At 33.7% G+C, this 19,779-nt stretch overlaps 2 protein-coding genes and 1 long non-coding RNA gene across 3 annotated transcripts; 1 reads left to right on the plus strand and 2 right to left on the minus strand.

Annotated features, from left to right (window-relative positions):
- Nucleotides 1-370: 370 nt before the first annotated feature.
- Nucleotides 371-2,024, minus strand: LOC124458315 (nephrocystin-3-like). Its single transcript, XM_047008356.1, has 2 exons — nucleotides 1,024-2,024; nucleotides 371-938 (listed from the first exon to the last, which is right to left on the minus strand). The coding sequence occupies exons 1-2, from the start codon at nucleotides 1,998-2,000 to the stop codon at nucleotides 932-934; spliced, it is 984 nt and encodes a 327-aa protein (XP_046864312.1). The 5' UTR covers nucleotides 2,001-2,024; the 3' UTR covers nucleotides 371-931.
- Nucleotides 2,025-5,025: 3,001 nt separating this feature from the next.
- LOC124456853 lies at nucleotides 5,026-18,258 on the minus strand. Its single transcript, XR_006952513.1, has 6 exons — nucleotides 18,181-18,258; nucleotides 10,885-10,958; nucleotides 8,446-8,482; nucleotides 7,827-7,886; nucleotides 6,925-6,983; nucleotides 5,026-5,179 (listed from the first exon to the last, which is right to left on the minus strand). It is a non-coding gene; the product is annotated as an uncharacterized LOC124456853 (long non-coding RNA).
- LOC124456839 lies at nucleotides 11,805-19,764 on the plus strand. The gene is made up of 4 exons (XM_047007162.1): nucleotides 11,805-11,882; nucleotides 18,768-19,233; nucleotides 19,425-19,527; nucleotides 19,619-19,764. The coding sequence occupies exons 1-4, from the start codon at nucleotides 11,836-11,838 to the stop codon at nucleotides 19,747-19,749; spliced, it is 747 nt and encodes a 248-aa protein (XP_046863118.1). The 5' UTR covers nucleotides 11,805-11,835; the 3' UTR covers nucleotides 19,750-19,764.
- Nucleotides 19,765-19,779: the final 15 nt, after the last annotated feature.

A 19,779-nucleotide genomic window follows, 5' to 3' on the forward strand; every position in this document is an offset into this window, starting at 1 on the left:
TATATGAATTTATGCCCCACCTTCCAATTAACAAATATCTGTGCCACTGCTGGGATTTTTTATATATTAGTAAATCTGGTAGTCTAAAATCTGGTAGTTGGACAGTTAAATGTGTCATTTTCACTTCTGTCAATGCTATCGCAATGATATCCTGCTTTTTCTTCTTCAGGTTATTTATAACTTTTACTTTACACTGTCTTTATACTTTGAACTATAATAAAGTATTATTGAATCAATCATTAAATAAAAATTTCCTCTAAAGTAAAAAAAAACAAGCAATGTCATGACAATTAAGGTGTTAGTCCCCAAATCACGTATGATTGAATCAAAAAAACAATAACTGCATGTCCATTTCAAACAACTACAATTCTCAGAAATAGAAAGTATATTTTGTAAATTATATGAATGAATAGAAATAAATATAGAAAAGACTGTATTCATACTTATATAGCAAAGCAAACCTTGTGGGCTTTTCAGCATTTCAAAAAGGGATGTTACATGATCATGGTTGCTGTAAGATCAGTATTTACTCTCATTATACAAGAAAATGGCCCAACAACATTCATTTTAAGGAACTTCACAACTTCTGAATAGCTAGATATTGCAAACTAAACTCATAAATATACTTTGATAGTTCCATACAAGTTTCTTATTAAAAACTGTTCCAGTAAATGACAGTTGGAAACTTTAAAATACAAATGTTTCAATATTGTCAATAATATATTTATACCTTTTATAAATATACAACTGTTGTTATTTGAACCTTTGTTAAAAGAAATCTACCATATAACTGTTTCTAATCAGCTTTAGCATAAAGAAGACATACCTAAAATGAAAAGAGAAATTGATTTTCTTCTTCATTGAAAATGAGCTACAAATTCATTTCCTCTTGTTCCATATCCTTGTACGTTTTCTCAAAGACAGGAGTATTTTAGCTTCTAGCAAATAAAAGATAAATAGAAGTCCAAATGCTTCAGTTTCAATATTTATAGTTTGTTTATAACGAAATAAAGATTGTTGTACCTTATCGCAATATTAACATGGTCAGGTCCAAATGCTTTTGTTTCAATTTTCATCGCTCGTTCAAAAAAATCTTTTGCTTTTACGTACTCTCCCATTTCACTGTAAACCAAAGCCAGATTGATGTACGTTGTCGCAATATTAACATGGTCAGGTCCAAATGCTTTTGTTTTAATTTTCATCGCTCGTTCATAAAAATCTTTTGCTTTTTCGTACTCTCCCATATTTATGTAAACCGAACCCAGATTACTGCACGTTGACGCAATATTAACATGGTCAGGTCCAAATGCTTTTGTTTGAATTTTCATCACTCGTTCATAAAAATCTTTTGCTTTTTCGTACTTTCCCATATCATAGTAAACCGAACCCAGATTGTTGTACCTTGTCGCAATATTAACATGGTCAGGTCCAAATGCTTTCGTTTCAATTTTCATCGCTCGTTCATAAAAGTTTTTTGCTTTTTCGTACTCTCTCATATCATAGTAAACCGAACCAAGATTGTTGTACGTTGTCGCAATATTAACGTGGTCAGGTCCAAATGCTTTCGATTCAATTTCCATCGCTCGTTCATAAAAATCTTTAGCTTTTTCGTACTCTCTCATTTCTTTGTAAACAAAACCCAGATTGTTGTACATTGTCGCATTATTAACTTGATCAGGTCCAAATGCTTTCGTTTGAATTTCTATCGCTCGTTTATAAAAATCTTTTGCTTTTTCGTACTCTTCCATAGTATGGTAAACCGAACCCAGACTGTTGTACGTTGTCGCATTATTAACATGGTCAGGTCCAAATGCTTTTGTTTGAATTTTCATCACTCGTTCATAAAAATCTTTTGCTTTTTCGTACTCTCCCATATTTATGTAAACCGAGCCCAGATTACTGTACGTTGACGCAATATTAACATGATCAGGTCCAAATGATTTTGTTTCAATTTTCATCGCTCGTTCATAAAAGTCTTTTGCTTTTTCGTACTTTCCCATATCATAGTAAACCGAACCCAGATTGTTGTACCTTGTCGCAATATTAACATGGTCAGGTCCAAATGCTTTCGTTTCAATTTTCATCGCTCGTTCATAAAATCTTTTGCTTTTCGTACTCTCCCATTTATTGTAAACCAAACCCAGATTGTTGTACGTTGTCGCAATATTAACATGGTCAGGTCCAAATGCTTTCGTTTCAATTTCTATCGCTCGTTCATAAAATTTTTTGCTTTTCGTACTCTCCCATATCATCGTAAACCGAACCCAGATTGTTGTACGTTGTCGCAATATTAACATGGTCAGGTCAAATGCTTTCGTTTGAATTTCTATCGCTCGTTCATAAAAATCTTTTGCTTTTCGTACTCTCCCATTTTTTGTAAACCAACCCAGATTGTTGTACGTTGTCGCAATATTAACATGGTCAGGTCCAAATGTTTTCGTTTCAATTTCATCGCTCGTTCATAAAAATCTTTTGCTTTTCGTACTCTCCCATATATCGTAAACCAAACCCAGATTGTTGTACGTTGTCGCAATAACATGGTCAGGTCCAAATGCTTTTGTTTGAATTTCTATCGCTCGTTCATAAAATCTTTTGCTTTTCGTACTCTCCCATATCATTGTAAACCAAACCCAGATTGTTGTACGTTGTCGCAATATTAACATGGTCAGGTCCAAATGCTTTTGTTTGAATTTCTATCGCTCGTTCATAAAATCTTTTGCTTTTCGTACTCTCCCATTTTACTGTAAACCGAACCCAGATTGTTGTACGTTGTCGCAATATTAACATGGTCAGTTCCAAATGCTTTTGTTTGAATTTCCATCGCTCGTTCATAAAAATCTTTTGCTTTTTTGTACTTTTCCATTTGAATGTAAACCGAACCCAGATTGTTGTAAATTTCTCCAAAATTAACATGGTCAGATCCAAATGTTTTCGTTTGAATTTCTATCGCTCGTTCGTAAAAATCTTTTGCTTTTTCGTACGCTCCTATTTTACAGTAAACCATACCCAAATTGTTGTACGTTGACGCATTATTAACATGGCCAGGTCCAAATGTTTTTGTTTCAATTTCTATCGCTCTTTCGTAAAAATCTTTTGCTTTTTCGTACTCTCCAATACTGTCGTAAACCAAACCAAGATTGTTGTACGTTGACGCATTATTAACATGGTCAGATCCATATGTTTTTGCTTGAATTTCCATTGCTCGCTCGAGAAAATCTTTAGCATTTTCATATTCTCCATTCTTCAAAAGCAATAAGCCCAGCTCGTTGTACGAATATGAAACATCAATATGATCAACACCTAACACTTTACTTTGAATTTCTGTTATTTCATAAAGTACTTTAGTTGCAAGTTTATAGTTGCAAAATCTTTGCAAAACAACTACAAAATATTTGGCAAATTTCGATTTTCTTTCATCAAGTTTTTGTTTTGATGATTTTACATCGATCAACATATTTAGGAAATGTTGAAATGATGAATTTGATATGAATTTAATTAGATGTGGAATTATTTTAATTTCATCTTCTCTGTCTTTAAAATGATTTAGTGCCCAAGCAACTTGACAGGCAAGATCAGCTGCAGACTTTTAGAATTATTTTCGTTTTGTTTACAGCCAAGGTCTGCGATGAATAATTTATGATGGCTTCGTGTACAACGCTGTGCAGGCGGATGTCGTTGTTTTCCGTTTGAAGGAATAAAGAACAATGCTTTAATTGAAGACAGACATCTTCTGCAGATTTTGTGGATCAATGCTTTTAATAAATGTATTATAACATCTTGTGGTAAGGGATCGAAAGATATTATTGAGAAAAGTTTAAAAACATGTTCCAACAAGATGGATTCTTTAGCATTTTTTTGTACTGCTAACATAACAGTTTTCATTCCTAAGTAAGCTGTGTTTATTTTTTGAAAATTGGCATCCATGTTCTGTCGCTCTCCTTCATTCAACTTATCAAAATATTGCTTCCACGTGAATGTCGGATTTACACTTTTTACACTACCTACGTAGGAAGCAGCATTTGCCAGGAACAACGGTTGACGATCTAATTTGTCTGATAAATCCTTTAAAATTTTTCATCTTCATTATGAATATCAGAAAAAACAGATAGAAGTTGTCGACATTCTTCATTGTTCATACCATGACTAACTGAAATGTGCTTATTTAGATTTCCATCTGGTGGTATAGCATCTGTATTTTGGACAGTTACTATAATTTGACCATTTTCCCAGCTATGATCACCAACTTGAGGTAAAAATGGATAACTTTTATGAAGTTCAACCACGTTATCTACAATAATCCACCATGTTTGCCAAGATTTCAGTTGCTGTGTCAGCAATAATTGAAAATCTTTATTTTGTCTTCGCTGGTTTTTGCTTCTTTCTGAATATTTTCAATGACAGTTTTATCATTGCTTAATCGTTTACAAAGGTTTACATAAGTTTTCAAAAGAGAGTCGATATCTTTTCCATCGAGTGTCATCACAAATGTCGTATTCTTTTTCCAGTCAAACGAGTTATACATTTCTTCGCAAATTTGTCTAACTAATTGAGATTTACCACTGCCAGGATTACCAGAAATATAGTAATATGTTAGTTCATTGTTGTTAGTACTGCGCAAGTTATTGAGATCTGCTGTGATTTGATTAAGTAACTCTGTACGTTTAACCACATCGTGATTTGCTTTGCAAGGAAGTTCTTGAAAAGAATTAAATTTGTTTCGTTCACTCTTTATTTTATTAATTTCAGTGAATGAAAATGCTAGATCTTTAAATGACTTTTCAATATCACAAAGCATTTTGTCAAATTCGGTATCAGATACTCTTCCAGGATTATCATGAATAAAGTTGTTTCTAACAATACGAAGTGCATCAACGGCAGATCTAGTTGTTGTTCCAAGTATTGTTCCAATTGATTTGGAATACAATATCGCTGCAAACAGTGTAGTACAATCCCACTTACTGGTGTCACCATCTTGAAATTTTATTTCAATATGTTTGTCATGACGTTTCTTTTTTGTTTTTTCAATGTTGAACAACTTCTTACCACTAACACTTGTATTATCCCATACTCCGTAATTATTGCTCCACTCTTGGATAAATAAATCAACAAGTTTCTTCGTAACAACATCTGTAAGTATTTTCTGAATGTAGTAATTATTCCTTTCTTCTCTTGACTCCATCTAAGGATTATAAAAGGATTAAGATGAACATGGATATAGTTTATTAACCATGTTAAATATTATCAGTTCGTAAAATTTCAGTTGTGTATGAAAATGGTTAAGGAAGATAGTAGCAAAAAACAGCCCTGTGAATATTTGTGTTTAAAGTTGTCCTGCATTTAGGCATTTCTGTGGAAGTTAGACAAGTTTTCAAAAGCCTTCATAAATAATAATAACTTGTATGCCTCCATGGTCATTCTATCGTGTCGTCAAGAAAAGTGAAGCAAGTTTAGTTTATAAGTTTTAGTTTATATAAGTTTAAAACTTATGTAACGACTGCGTATAGAAAAATAGACCAGACGGAGAAAGGTTTTCGTCCCCCAACGCGGGAGTTTACTTAAGTAGACGTTTTGCTCAATATTGGGGCGTTGATTTCAAAAAACGATGTCATACGGGCAATTTTGGGGGCTTTAAGCCTTCTTTTCATAAAAATTGTTATTTTAGCTTTGTTTACAATAGACATACACTTTGACATCGTAAGACGTTTAAATATATCAAAAGAACAAAAAATTAGTAAAGAAGGCGCAGAGAAAAAATAGAAAGATATTTTACCTTTGAGATTTGTCTAAATTTTTAATGCTTTTTGGTGAACGTCATTTCCTGTTACATGTTAAATTAGTAACGTTTGTGTTATGAGGAACATAAAACTTCGCGTTTGTGGGAACGGCAACTACACAGTCGAGTTTTGCTGCAGAAATTTTAATTACTTGTGTTGAAGTCATGCTCACAAAGAACAAAAATACGTTTATGGAAATAGAATGTACATAGTTAGGTTTACCAATGTATCCGTTCCCATACTGTTAACACCCAACAAACACTTATTGACGTTATATATGACGTCCTTATGTACCATATATAGATTAGATATTAGATAGAACAACTAATTGACCAATGATAACATTTGTTATTTGTAATGAATACTATATAAATATTGATCTGTAAAACAATAAAATCAGTTCGTTCAATAAGTAGAGATTTGGAGCAATACCACGTGATTTACGAGCAAAGAAAGATGCAAATAAAAAGAACAAGACAATTGCTGATGCGAGTGGTCAAACCAAAATAGCATCATTTTTTCATTCTCAAGAAATTGGTGGAAAATTGACACACGATAGCGAAATATTAGAAAGGAAGGATGCCACCCCATCAACTAGCAGTACTTACTACGCTTTCGAAAATGCTTGCTGACGCCCAAGAATTATGCAAAAACTTGTATGTCCTTGCTGGTGTAAGCCCAAAAATAGGGTTTTACTTTTTCAAAACATCCAGAAGGAATTGTCAGAAGTTTATATTTGATATAAACGATAGTAATTATTCAATTTGAATAACTGTATAATTTGTTTCTGAAAATACAGCAAAGTGATTGACTATAGTTTTTGAATGAAGTCATCTTCGGTTGAATTGAAATTTCTATGCAGAGTGCATAATTTGAAATTAACGGTTGCAGTAAATTGGTATTGATGTGGGAAAGGTCGGTATTTTCGCAGTGTAAATCATTCAAAATTTATCTGTGTTAGAAAACCCCACCAAACGTAAGAAAGGTTATCCATATGAAAAATATGTAGCGCGGAAAAATTTATAAGTTATATTTAACTACAATAATCATGACATTAAAATGAAACAATTGATACATGTACACGAAACATTAAATCAGAAGGTTAAAATACACTATTACATAAAGAGAGTAAACTTTAAAATCAACATACCTCACAAATTCAGAAAGATTAAAAACGACACAACCAACTACATGATGTCTTTGCTTTTGCTTGATAATAAAAAAATTGGAATGTTAGATAAATGCTTGATTTTAATCACCTGCTGTTTTTATTGTAAAACATTGAGTTCTGTTCATACCTAATAAAATATGAAATGCAATTTTTTTATTTTAGCAATGACTGAAGTAAACACAAAGAACTTTTGACTTGGAAGCTTTATGCTAATAAACCTTTCACAGTTTACTATAATTTGTTTCAGTGGCGTGAGAAGCAAGTAAGAGTTGGGGGGCTCATGATTTTAGGGGCAATCTTTATTTAAGAAGGGAATATCAGAGTAATTAATATCAAAGTCTCTAATTTAGAATAATTTTGTCACATCTCAGTAATCAGAGATACTTCAAAATTGATAGCGTTTGGACTTCACAATTCATCATGCAAAGTTTTGTTCATTTTTGAACTTTTGACGCAAACAAATATTTTAAATAGTCTATAGATACATGACTATATGAATGAGGAAAAAACTCTTCTTGATAAAAGCCATGTTAGATAAAATTTAAATTATTGCACATAATGATATGCATGAAATTCTGTTACGTGTCATAGTTTTGATTCATCTTGTTGATTTTCCAGCTTTGCCGTACCGATGATATTGGAAAAGACTAGTGAAATTAATTGTTGGTGATAATGCAAGAAAGGTCAGTATTTTAAAATGATAAATTATCCAATGTGTTATTGCGAAAATCCCACCAAAATCAACAGATATATCAAAACATATGAAGTGTGAATTCCACCACGAAAATGAAAATTCAGGTTTTTTATGATAAATATAACAAAATTCTAGACATAAGAACAAACAATGACACTATGATAGGTATACTTCAAAATTAACTTACTTTAACAAATTCAGAAAGATTGAAGACGACACAACGAACTACATGATGTCTTTGCTTCTGCTTGATAATAAAGAAATTGGAATGCTCACTAAATGTTAAATTTTAATCACCTGCTGTTTTTATTGTAAATTATTGAATTCCGTTCATAACAGCGAGCCGACAAATAATGGAAATTTTATATGTGCACTAAAATTTTAGGTACCATGTAAAACAAAGTACACGCCTAAGAAACGACCAATCAGAAGACAACACGTTTCTTTGACTTATGACCTACTTTAAGATTAACTGAAACTTTCAATGATTCATTAAAATCTCTATAATCTTACAAACGCAAAGAATATTTGCCAAAAGTGAAATATATATTTAACTTTTTTTAATAACAAGTTCAGGAGTTTGTGAATTTTGATATTCGTGTTAGAACAGAACTTTCGCTTTGATTGAAATGTGAAATGTAAACGACATTTTTATCGTTAAGCAAAATATGTGACCTAAATTTACATCTTTTTATAAAGTTTCCGTTTTGCTAATGTTGATTCTTTGCTTTATTTTAGACATAAACATTTTTCTTTAAATTACAAACGAACGTCAAGTTGCATCATATTAAGCATTATTGAAATACCTTTCAACTAAGATTTCTTTGGTTACTTTAAGTGCGCCTAAATTATAGTAAAAATCTTAAGCAATCAATCAATCCATAGTTATCTAAATAAAAACTATATTGATAATAGTTGCACTAAACACTAATGTTGTAAAAGTTTTGGTTAAATTGAACAGTAATCAATCATAGTAGGGTTTTACATTGATTTATATATCCAAATTAACCAAAGATAATTAAAATCTGGTATGCTTTTTGTTGATGGTGCGAAATATGTTGAATTTGAGATTTAGATAAACTGTAATAAAAGAATAAAAACGTGTTTTTTACTTCTTCAAAAGACCATAAAAAAAACTACAGTACATAATAAACATGCATAACTGAAATTCTCTGACGTGTCTTCATTTTGACTCAACACGTTAATTTTGTAACTTTGCTGTATTATTATAATTTGAAATAAACGATTGGAGTAATTTGGGATTGATGTGAGAAAAGTCGTATTTTCCAAAAGTAATGTGTCCAAAATTTATCTGTGTTTAAAATCCCCTAAAATGAAGAAATTTCATCCATATAAAACATACGTGGCACTAATTTATAAGTTATATTTAAAGGACATTGGCAACGAAAATTTTTATGGCATATTTTTGAACCTTTGTGATGTCTAACAACTAAAATAGAAAAATTTTTTCTCAAAAATATTTTGTTGCTGAGATATTTGCAGCAAAAGTTTTATAAATTGCGCCATCTTGGATAAAATTTTGAAAAAATTATCTCGAGCGGTAGTGACGTCATTGGCTGGTGAGCAGTCAAAACAACAATACAATATACTTTGTGATTGACTGCGTTACAACACATTTAAAGCGTATTTTACGGGATTTTTTTGCTGTAATGGATGACATATACGAAAATCAACCGGGTGAGGTTCTGCCCTATCAATATGAACCTGAAGTGAAGGCCGAAACAAGCGAAGAAAGCGGTTCCGAACAAGAGAGTGAGCAGAGCGACTTGTCCTCGTCAGAGGATGAAATACATGCTGAATTTGAGAAAGCAAATGCTTGGCGCCTTCAAACTCTTAGTTGGTGTAAGTGTGGACATTGTACTTTGTCAAAAAAGGCAATCGAGTGTTTTTGTTGCCACGAAAAAGCACTTGAATACGATGAGTATGAGGCTTTGCTAGGCCAAACAGAAACTCAATGATAAATTGCTTGACAACACACCAAGAATTTAGGAACAATATGCTCTCAGAAAGTGTGTTAAAGATAGACGTGTGTCGGCATCTTGAAGAAAACTGGCCCCTGTCTGATGAGGATCTAGAGAGAATACACAAGCTGTATCGATTAGTCGCATATCAAAGATGTTCTAGGTGGTTTTTCAAATTTTGGGGAAGAAACATCGAAGACTATTTCCTGCTTGTGTTTATACTAGCATACAAAAACGCTTCGCGTCACCAGACGGACTTTATACACATTTTAAATACGCATGTTATCACGAAAGACCGTAAATTTAGTCTTAGACAGACGCTCTTTAATGTTCTTTGTTATGATCTGCAATTGCGATGCCATATCATTGTCAAAGGATTGTCACGAACTGCGCAAAAGCAAAATGCATGAGTGATCCACACAAAACTTGTATTCATTCATAAGTTATAAAGTTAATCGAAAAGTGTACTTGTACATTGTGCACGCAAACACGCACGTAAAACATTACGGATAAACGAAACTCTACAGTCAAGAACAAAACATCGCGGCTTAGAGCTTATCACCTATATAAAACTACATAATCTTTCAAAGACTCTTAAGTCTACAAATAATAAATTAAACGTATAACTCATTTGTTGGTCACAGGTTTGTAATATGGGAAAATGAAATATTTCTATTGCACGAAATGTGCAGTGTATAAAACGCGCTTGTTGTTGTCTGGGCTTACACTTGGTATGTCGGCAAAGCCAAGTAGTAAGATCTGCTAAAAGAAACGTTTCTACGTCTTATAACAACTAAATATTGGAAAAGTATATAAGCGTGATAAACTACACAAGTTTTGTTAATCTTAACAACCGCCGACTGTTGTTTTTGTTTTAAAATTCCAGTGAACAAATGTGCTATATATTATTGTAATACTATTATTTTATATTGTGTCATTCAGTGGATACCAGCCAATGACGTCAGTAATGTATTCCGGCATAATTTAGCATAAGCCTTTTTTTCCAAAATGGCGGATAAGGATTCAATTTTATGTCAAATTTTCTCAACAGCAAAATTCAAAAGAGACACGAAAGCACGAAATTAAGTATTCCATTGCTATCTATGATAAACTTATGAAAAAAAAATTTTCGTTGCCAATGTCCTTTAACTACAATATTCGTGACATCAAAACATAACAATTCATACATGGACACAAAACATTAAATCAGAAGGTTAAAATACACTATTGCATAAAGTCGAGTAAACTTTAAAATCAACATACCTTCACAAATTCAGAAAGATTAAAAACGACACAACCAACTACATGATATCTCAGGTGCGGCGTTCTAGTCGATTCTGTGGAATAATTTAAAAGATTTACGTTTCCGGTCACGTGATATATGTTACCCCTACCCCTACGAAAAAGGCTCCTACAATATACCGGAAGAAAAACCCCTTTCCTTTTATACCAACCAACCAAATCTTCAACAAATTTTACTGTACAAATACTATAAACAATTTTAACCAGAAGCAGAAGCAGTTGCTAAATAGTCTCGAAATCTTTATACAACAACGATGGAGATGTAGGGAATTTTCAGTATCTTCTTATTACATACGGTATGTATAGTTTCAAAACTTATTCTTATTTAAGACTTTTTATAATTCTGCCTTATGACGCTTGAATTTTATCAAGAGTTATAGCCAAGAGTTAAGTCGATATAAAGTTTGTCTAAATGGCAGTAATTCCAGGACGCTTTAATTTCTACGCAGCCTACAAATATGTCATTTCACTGTCCGACACTAATTACCCTGCGTTTTATGGAAAGGTCTGTGGCAACAAAATATTCGAAAAGGTCAAATTTTCAACAGTTTTCAGATGGATGATAAAAGTCTTTACAAGCTTTTACTTTACCAGACGTCATTTCAATGTAGAGTGCACCTGTGGAATCTTATTTCTTAACTGTAAATGATGTTGAGTCCTCTAAGAGGCATGTTAGTAGAAGAAGAGAAATACTAAAATAGAATAGGATAAACCTTTGTGTTTCTTGCCCTTTGTTATATGTCTAACATGTGAAGAGTTTTTTCTTTATAATTTCACAGCCTTTACGTTGAATCCATAATTGTTTAATTTGTGATTTTTTAATCTCACGCAAATAACACATTTATTAACATTTATTTCTTATAGAACAAATGTAAATGGTTTTAAAGTTCAAATGGATCATAATGGATCATAATGGATCGCCATTTCCACTATTCTGTTCAGGATTACCCTCCATTACGGTCAGAATCATCTTTGTTGCATTATTTATTAGTTTGCTGTCCTTACAGGGATTGTTTGTTTAAAACGAATGAAGTCGGAAGATGTCGAGCTGTTCATCCTATTCATAAAAAAACCTTGAGGTTTTTTAATTATGTGGTAAACTGTAAAAGTTTGCCTTGATTTAACTTTGTGTTTGACATTCTATCATTAAGCAACGAATATTTTATTGCATGAATTTGTTCAAAGATATTTGCTACGGAGATAAACCACTGCATATTTATGCATCTCGTTGGAAAATTTAGCCTGAGACACAGAAAATAATAGCGAATAATTTCCTTTGTAAACATTTTTCACTCCTCCTCCCCCTCTCCCCCCCAAATTAACGTTCTGGTTATTGTGAAAATGTTTATATTTTACTGTAGAAATGAACTCTTCTTATATTTGATACTTGATTTGCCAACAGTGTCTCTTTATACGTTGGTAGTGGTAGACAAAAACATCAAATGTTCCTACACAAGTGGACCTTCTGTTAAGATATCTATTCTCTGATGTAATCATAAATTATGTTAATGTTATATGAAGTATCCCACATGTCACTTGACCCATGAATCTGCGCATTTAATATACACGACGAGTTTTTTTAAAATAGACATGTTTCGACATCTCATGATGCCATCTTCAGTATGAGTGAAATAATAAGTGATACAGGGTTTATATAAAAGTAATATGATACATAAATTACAACAATAAAAGAAAATAAGTTAAATTAATGGGGAGCGTCCGAGCGTATTATAAACTAAATATTGTATTGAATTTAAAAACTTGAACATTAAGGTCAGGGTTAGTTTTGTTAATGTGGAGTGCTTCTTTGATTTTAAAGTGCTTCTATGACGAAAACTTAACGTTAAAAAATCATCGATTTTAGCATTTAATAGTTTAAACACATATCAATTATTGCTTTCGTAAAATGTAAGCAAAAATAATAAGATAACGAGGGAGTTATGAACATTTGAAATGTTTAATTTTCCTGTCCGCCATTAAAATCGGCCATTAAAATCGGCCATTTTGAATATATGCAATCAGCAAAGTCTGTGACGTCATAGTCTTAACACGGCAAGAAGCGCACATTGGAAAGTATACAAAGTAATACATAAATAGAGCAAACAAATGTCAAATTCATCGAGTTCTAGCTCGCTCTCAGAGTCTTCGATCGAGACAAACGCATCGATTTCTTCATCGGAATTTGTGACGGCAAATTCGGACGAATCTAATCCGAAAATTTTGCCATTTTCCGATAATATTTAACCGCTTGCTTCGCCCGATGAAATTGCTGAGTACGTAGCTGCAGTCGCAGAAGAACGGCGGGTTGAAGACATGCTGCAAGATCGTTTTGATGCCCGTGTTGATGTTACTTCATAGTAAAGGCTGAAACACACTGGGCAGTCGCTTGAGTCGCGCGTCCAAAGCGAATTGATGCGCACGCGTCAGTCGCTTGAACGCTTGAAACACACATGCAGGGACCATCGCAACTTTTACCGTGGCGTCTATTGAACATGGCGGTGATTTTAGTTTGTTACATTCACAGATATCACTTAAACTTTTTATTTTGGCCTTTATTATAGCTACTAATATATGAGTATTCACTCAGTACAAACTACTATGTTGTGAAAAGAGAACAAGCCAGCTAAAACACTCCAATATTATCATAGTCTATTACGCGTGTATCGTGGACAATCTTATTCTGTGCACTTAGGTTGTGCATTAGGGTTCCAGTTTGTAGCTCCTATTGTCCCTATTTGATAAGTCATATAAAAACTGAAAGTTTCCAGTGTGAATTCATTATATATTGCCTTCGTTTTCCAAAGTATAATCTATAAATTTCGTATGATGCTTATGACAGGAAATATGATATGCATTTAGGAAGTTAAAATGTATCTATTGGCCAATCAGTGTAAAGCGACTGAAGCGACCAAAGTCAAAAGTTCAACATGTTGAACTTTCAAAGCAACTAGCTGACGCGACTACGCTACTAGCTTAGTAACCACGCAAAGCGGTAGTTTTAGACGAGAGACTAAAGCGACTGCCTAGTGTGTTTCAGCCTTTAAGGGTTGACAACAAGATTCAACGAACAATGGCCACATTCACACCTTTAATGCCAAATTGTATGTTTCATATAAAGTTATCATAGGTAACGGCAGCCGATTCAGATCAAAGTAACATGACATCTAAGAGTGCCGATGCTTCAAATAGCAGCTTCGTTAGGTTTAAAGCCAGTTATGTTTAAATCTTCTTTGTTCATGCTGGATACAGACACTTCATTTTGTAATTCCTTTAAAACCTTAGTATAAATGTATATTATATATTCGAAGTTTGCCTGGATATATTATTGCTTCTCTCAAATTGTGTAAATTTATCATCTGCATTATATGTAAGTATATAATAGTTCTAACTTGTGCTAACGTCGCTCTCTTGACGTTGTTGGTGTTGGTGATTTCTTCCAAATAGTAGGTACGGCACCAGGTTTGAGCCGTCTGATCATACCACTCAAATGGAATAAACGCTCAAAACAATCTTCGAGAAGTGATTCGAACAAATCATTAATCGAATTTTGCGCGAACTCGGATTAAAATTTGCGCGCTTCGTCTGAACAAATTTAACCCAAATTCTTCTCAAAGACTCGTCATTTGGGCTTTTATGCAAAGATATGCCTGTACTTCTATTAGTTTTATTACTGCAATCTTGCCCGACACAGCGTGTTGGGATGTTAAAAAAATTCAAATATATAACCTTTTAAATCTCTATTTGTATATAGTGTTATATTGTAAACAGCCGCAAGTTAAGACTATGACGTCACAAGCACCTTCCTTCTTGAAAATACAAATTAAGCGCCTTTTAATGGCGGCTCTTAAAGTTCAAGATTTATCGCTTCGTAACTCGAGCAGCATTAAATATATTGCGATAAAATTTCGCCAGAAGACATTTTTTTACATACACTATTAATCTATGAAAAAAAACGAGAGGCAAAATTTTCGTCATAGTAACACTTTAAGGGTGAATGAGGAGTCGGCAGTGTCGATGATTTTGAAGCAAGAGGGTGAATAGTTGGTTTTACATGAGTGAGATTTAAGAAGGTGTCGTTAGACATGAGAGTTTTTGTCTGTTGTGGTATGTTCCCTGATTCTGGTGGATAAATGGCGTGACGTTTCGCCAATGTATCGGGAATTACATCCCGCGCAATTAAATTCATATACCATCAAAGATTTAATTGAATCAGGGATTGGGTTTTTGAATGAGAAAAAGTTTTTGATTTTGAACGATGTGAAAATTAGTCGAATGTCAATATCTGTACAGAAGCGTTTCATAATGTTTGTAAGTCTGCGTTGTGTGTGTCGTGAGTAATGTCCGATGTATGGTAGTTTGAGGTATAAAGTTGTTATTTTGGAATTTTCATTTGTGTTGGTTGTGATCGTCGTGTCAGGAGTTTCGGTGTCTAGTTTGAGGTTGTTGCTTTGTTTGTTGTCGAGATATCGTTTTACGGTTCTGTTAATAAAGTGTAGTGGCAAAGAGTTTCGTAAAAGAGTGGATGTGATTTTTTTTATGTCTCGTTGAAAGCCATTGTTCGTATTGCTAAGTTTGTATTCTCTGTCGATTAGTGTGCGTATAAGTCCGGTTTTGTATGAAAGCGGCGTGAAACTAAAATAGTTCGTCAGACGTCCTGTAGATGTACTACAGCTGTCATGGGATTTTGTTAGTAAAATGTCAAGAAATGGCAGTTGATCTTGTTGTTCAGTTTCACATGAAAATCTAATATTTGGGTGCTGTGAATGATGAGAAGTCGTCGAGGAAAGTGAAAGAATCTTTAGTGGAGTGGTCATCTGGTATGAGTGGTGTTAGTAGAGAACTAAGATACTTAGCTAAATTGTAGTTGTACGAGTTAATTGATGAAACTATCGGTCGTAGTGGAGGCGATTGTTCTGGTTCTCGTTTCTACTGAAGTTTCAGTAAGCCATAGAAGCGTGAGGGCTTAGAACCTCTGGGGAAGATATCATTATAAACTTTGTTGTTAATCGAGTCTTTCTTTAGAAGCTTCCTTAACAGTCGTTGTAATTTGGCTTCACGTGATAGTGTGACGTCTTCTTTGAGTGGGGTAAACTTTGCTGTATTGTTAATGATTTTAAGGCAGGAGTTACGATACATTTGATGATCCATGATTACGACGCCGTTGCCTTTGTGCGGTTTGAGAATGATAATGTTTGGATTGTTGCGAATGTTTTTAAGGATGTGGTGTTTTTTGAAGTCAGCTGGTTTCCACCAAACTATAAAACACAACATTCGCAATCAAAAAGACTACGCGCATCTCAAAACAGAGCTGGCACACATCGCTCACTCATTTATCTCATCTTATCACCCGACACCAGCTGACTTCAAAAAACACCACATCATAAAAACATTCGCAACAATCCAAACATTATCATTCTCAAACCGCACAAAGGCAACGGCGTCGTAATCATGGATCGTCAAATGTATCGTAACTCCTGCCTTAAAATCATTAACAATACAGCAAAGTTTACCCCACTCAAAGAAGACGTCACACTATCACGTGAAGCCAAATTACAACGACTGTTAAGGAAGCTTCTAAAGAAAGACTCGATTAACAACAAAGTTTATAATGATGTCTTCCCCAGAGGTTCTCAACCCTCACGCTTCTATGGCTTACCGAAACTTCACAAGAAACGAGAACCAGAACAATCGCCTCCACTACGACCGATACTTTCATCAATCAACGCATACAATTATAATTTAGCTAAGTATCTTAGTTCTCTACTAACACCATTCATACCAGATGACCACTCCACTAAAGATTCTTTCACTTTCCTCGACGACTTCTCACCTTTCACAGCACCTAAACATTAGATTTTCACTTGAAACTGAACAACAAGATCAACTGCCATTTCTTGACATTTTACTAACAAAATCCCATGACAGCTGTACAACATCTACATATCACAAACCAACATACACAGGACGTCTGACGAACTATTTTAGTTTCACACCACTTTAATACAAAACCTGACTTATACGCATACTAATAGACATAGCATACAAACTTAACAATACAAACAATGGCTTTCAACGAGACATAAAAAAAAATCACATCCACTCTTTTACGAAACTCTTTCCCACTTCACTTTATTAACAGAACCGTAAAACGATATCTCGACAACAAACAAAGCAACAACCTCAAACTAGACACCGAAACTCCTGACACGACGATCACGACCAACACAAATGAAAATTCCAAAATAAAAACTCTATACTTCAAACTACCATACATCGGACATTACTCACGACACACACAACGCAGACTTACAAACATTATGAAACGCTTCTGTACAGATATTGACATTCGAGTAATTTTTACATCATTCAAAATCAAAAACCTTTTCTCATTCAAAGACCCAATCCCTGATTCAATTAAATCTATGGTGGTATATGAATTTAAATGCGCGGGATGTAATTCCCGATACATTGGCGAAACTTCACGCCATTTATCCACCAGAATCAGGGAACATACCACAACAGACAAAAACTCTCATATCTACCGACACCTTCTTAAATCTTACTCATGCAAAACCAACTATTCACCCTCTTGTTTCAAAATCATCGACACTGCCGACACCTCGTTCAACCTTAAAATCAAAGAAGCACTCCACATTAACAAAACTAACCCTGACCTTAATGTTCAAGTTTTTAAATTCAATACAATATTTAGTTTATAATACGCTCGGACGCTCCCCATTAATTTATTTTATTTCCTTTTATTGTTGTAATTTATGTATCATATTACTTTTATATAAACCTTGTATCACTTATTATTTCACTCATACTGAAGATGGCATTATGAGATGTTGAAACGTATCTATTGTAAAAACTTGTCGTGTGTATTAAATACGCATTAGCAATAGTGCTTTTACGAAATTAGCCATGAATATCTTATTTCCTCTACTACCTCTTGGCCATGCACATGATGTGTATCGATTTAGAACATTACTATTATATAGTAGAAATTTATTTCTTTTTATTATTATATAAAGATATATGAAAGTTAACAAGTTCATTTTCCAAACTTGGTTCGAGCTAGCTCCAAATCTCAGCAAAATCAACAAAGTTATTTTATAAAACATTTACATACGTACATAACGCGGAAGTAGAATATTTTACAGAAAAACAAAATAATCGATAAATGGACATGAAACATTAAATCACAAAATCAAAACACAATATAACAACGAAAGGTAAAGTTTAAAATCAACATACCTTCACAAAGTCAGAAAGATTTCAAGACACAACGAACTACATGATATCTGCGTGGCGTTCTAGTCGATTTTGTGGAATAATTTAAATGATTTACGTTTCCGGTCACGTGAGATATGTTACCTCTACCCTAGGAAAAAGGCACCTACAATATACCGGAACAAAAACCCTTTCGTTTTACCAACCAAACAAATCACTCTAAAGATGACTACCGCTTAGGTTGTCGAAACGTCAGTCAACAACAACAAAAACAGTCCTTCTCAGGACTATACCAACCTGGACGATCTACATTTACAAACATGTTACAAACATCAAACAAATCACCCCATTCGTCTTATGAGACGTGGCTAAAAGCCGGTAAAGTACGGGTACAAAACGTCGGCTGGTAGTCGTGGGAGATACATACGTTGTACTTTGGTCGTTTAACTTATGTTATTGTGTCATTGGTAATATCGATAATATTTTCTCATTTGTGATTTTCTTGTTGGTAATTTTGAAAGATGCCAAGGTACACCAAATAACGGCCTTATAGCTGTTAGACTTTTCAACATTTATTTTCATTTTATAGATTTTTATGATAATTTTTGTAGGAGCAATATAAGGTTTAAAGCAACTGTAGCTGTCACATATCATGATGAGGATGGCCATGTTGAGAGAGAGGAGGTGGATTTGTCAGAATTGGTTACTGAGGATCATAGAGGAAGCTGTTCTTTTAACAGTCCTGATAATTGTGATGCATTGGAAGGCCATGAACTGGGAATGGAACAAGATAACAGTGATCTTGAAAGTGATGTTCACCATGATTGTGAAGAATCATCTTCTTATTACCAGAATGTTGAAAGAAAACAAAAAGCATGGGAAAATTTGCGACTTTCAATTATAAAGAATACATTTCAGTTTGCTGGCAAAAATTGGAGCAATCTGAAGTGTATTCATTGTGATAATGAAGCAAAGTTTAGGTGCAGCGATTGTGGTCCAATGGCAAAGTATTGTGAGAACTGTATGTTAAAGATGCACACAACCGTAAATATTTGTCATCATGTTGAAATATTTAAGGTAACCTTTATGAGCTAGATATTATAAAAGTGTTTACAGTTAACTCTCTCAACACTTGCAACAAAAAATGCAAAAATAAAATGAGAGTTTACATTGTGAAACATGCTACAAGCACTAATCTAATATTTTTATGAATGCAAGAAAGGGATTGATTACAACTAATTTCTACGAGGTTATTCATTGCTTTGTAGGATGGCATGTTTTGGCCATATAAACTCATGAACATGCTGGTGTATGATTGTTCATGCCAAACAGCTCGTCACAAAAGAAGTGTTTCTGTTGTTGATGTTAAAGGTATGTTATATGTAAAATGTGCTGCAAAAGTTTTTCATTTTAGCTGGGATGGTTCAACACAATTATAATTTTGGATCTTTTTCAATTTTAGGCACCTTTTGTACTGTTGAGGTACACTTTTGCTCATGCTCTCCAGAGTTTGTTCAACTTCTGCAATTTGGCCTTTGGGGTGGAACACCTACAAAACCAAGAATTGCATTTGCAATTGAGTTTTTGAATTGATTCATTCTGTGCAGATGGAATGCCAGGCAT

This window comes from Xenia sp. Carnegie-2017, unplaced genomic scaffold (genome assembly GCF_021976095.1).
Source record: "Xenia sp. Carnegie-2017 unplaced genomic scaffold, XeniaSp_v1 HiC_scaffold_6, whole genome shotgun sequence".
Lineage (NCBI taxonomy): Eukaryota > Metazoa > Cnidaria > Anthozoa > Malacalcyonacea > Xeniidae > Xenia > Xenia sp. Carnegie-2017.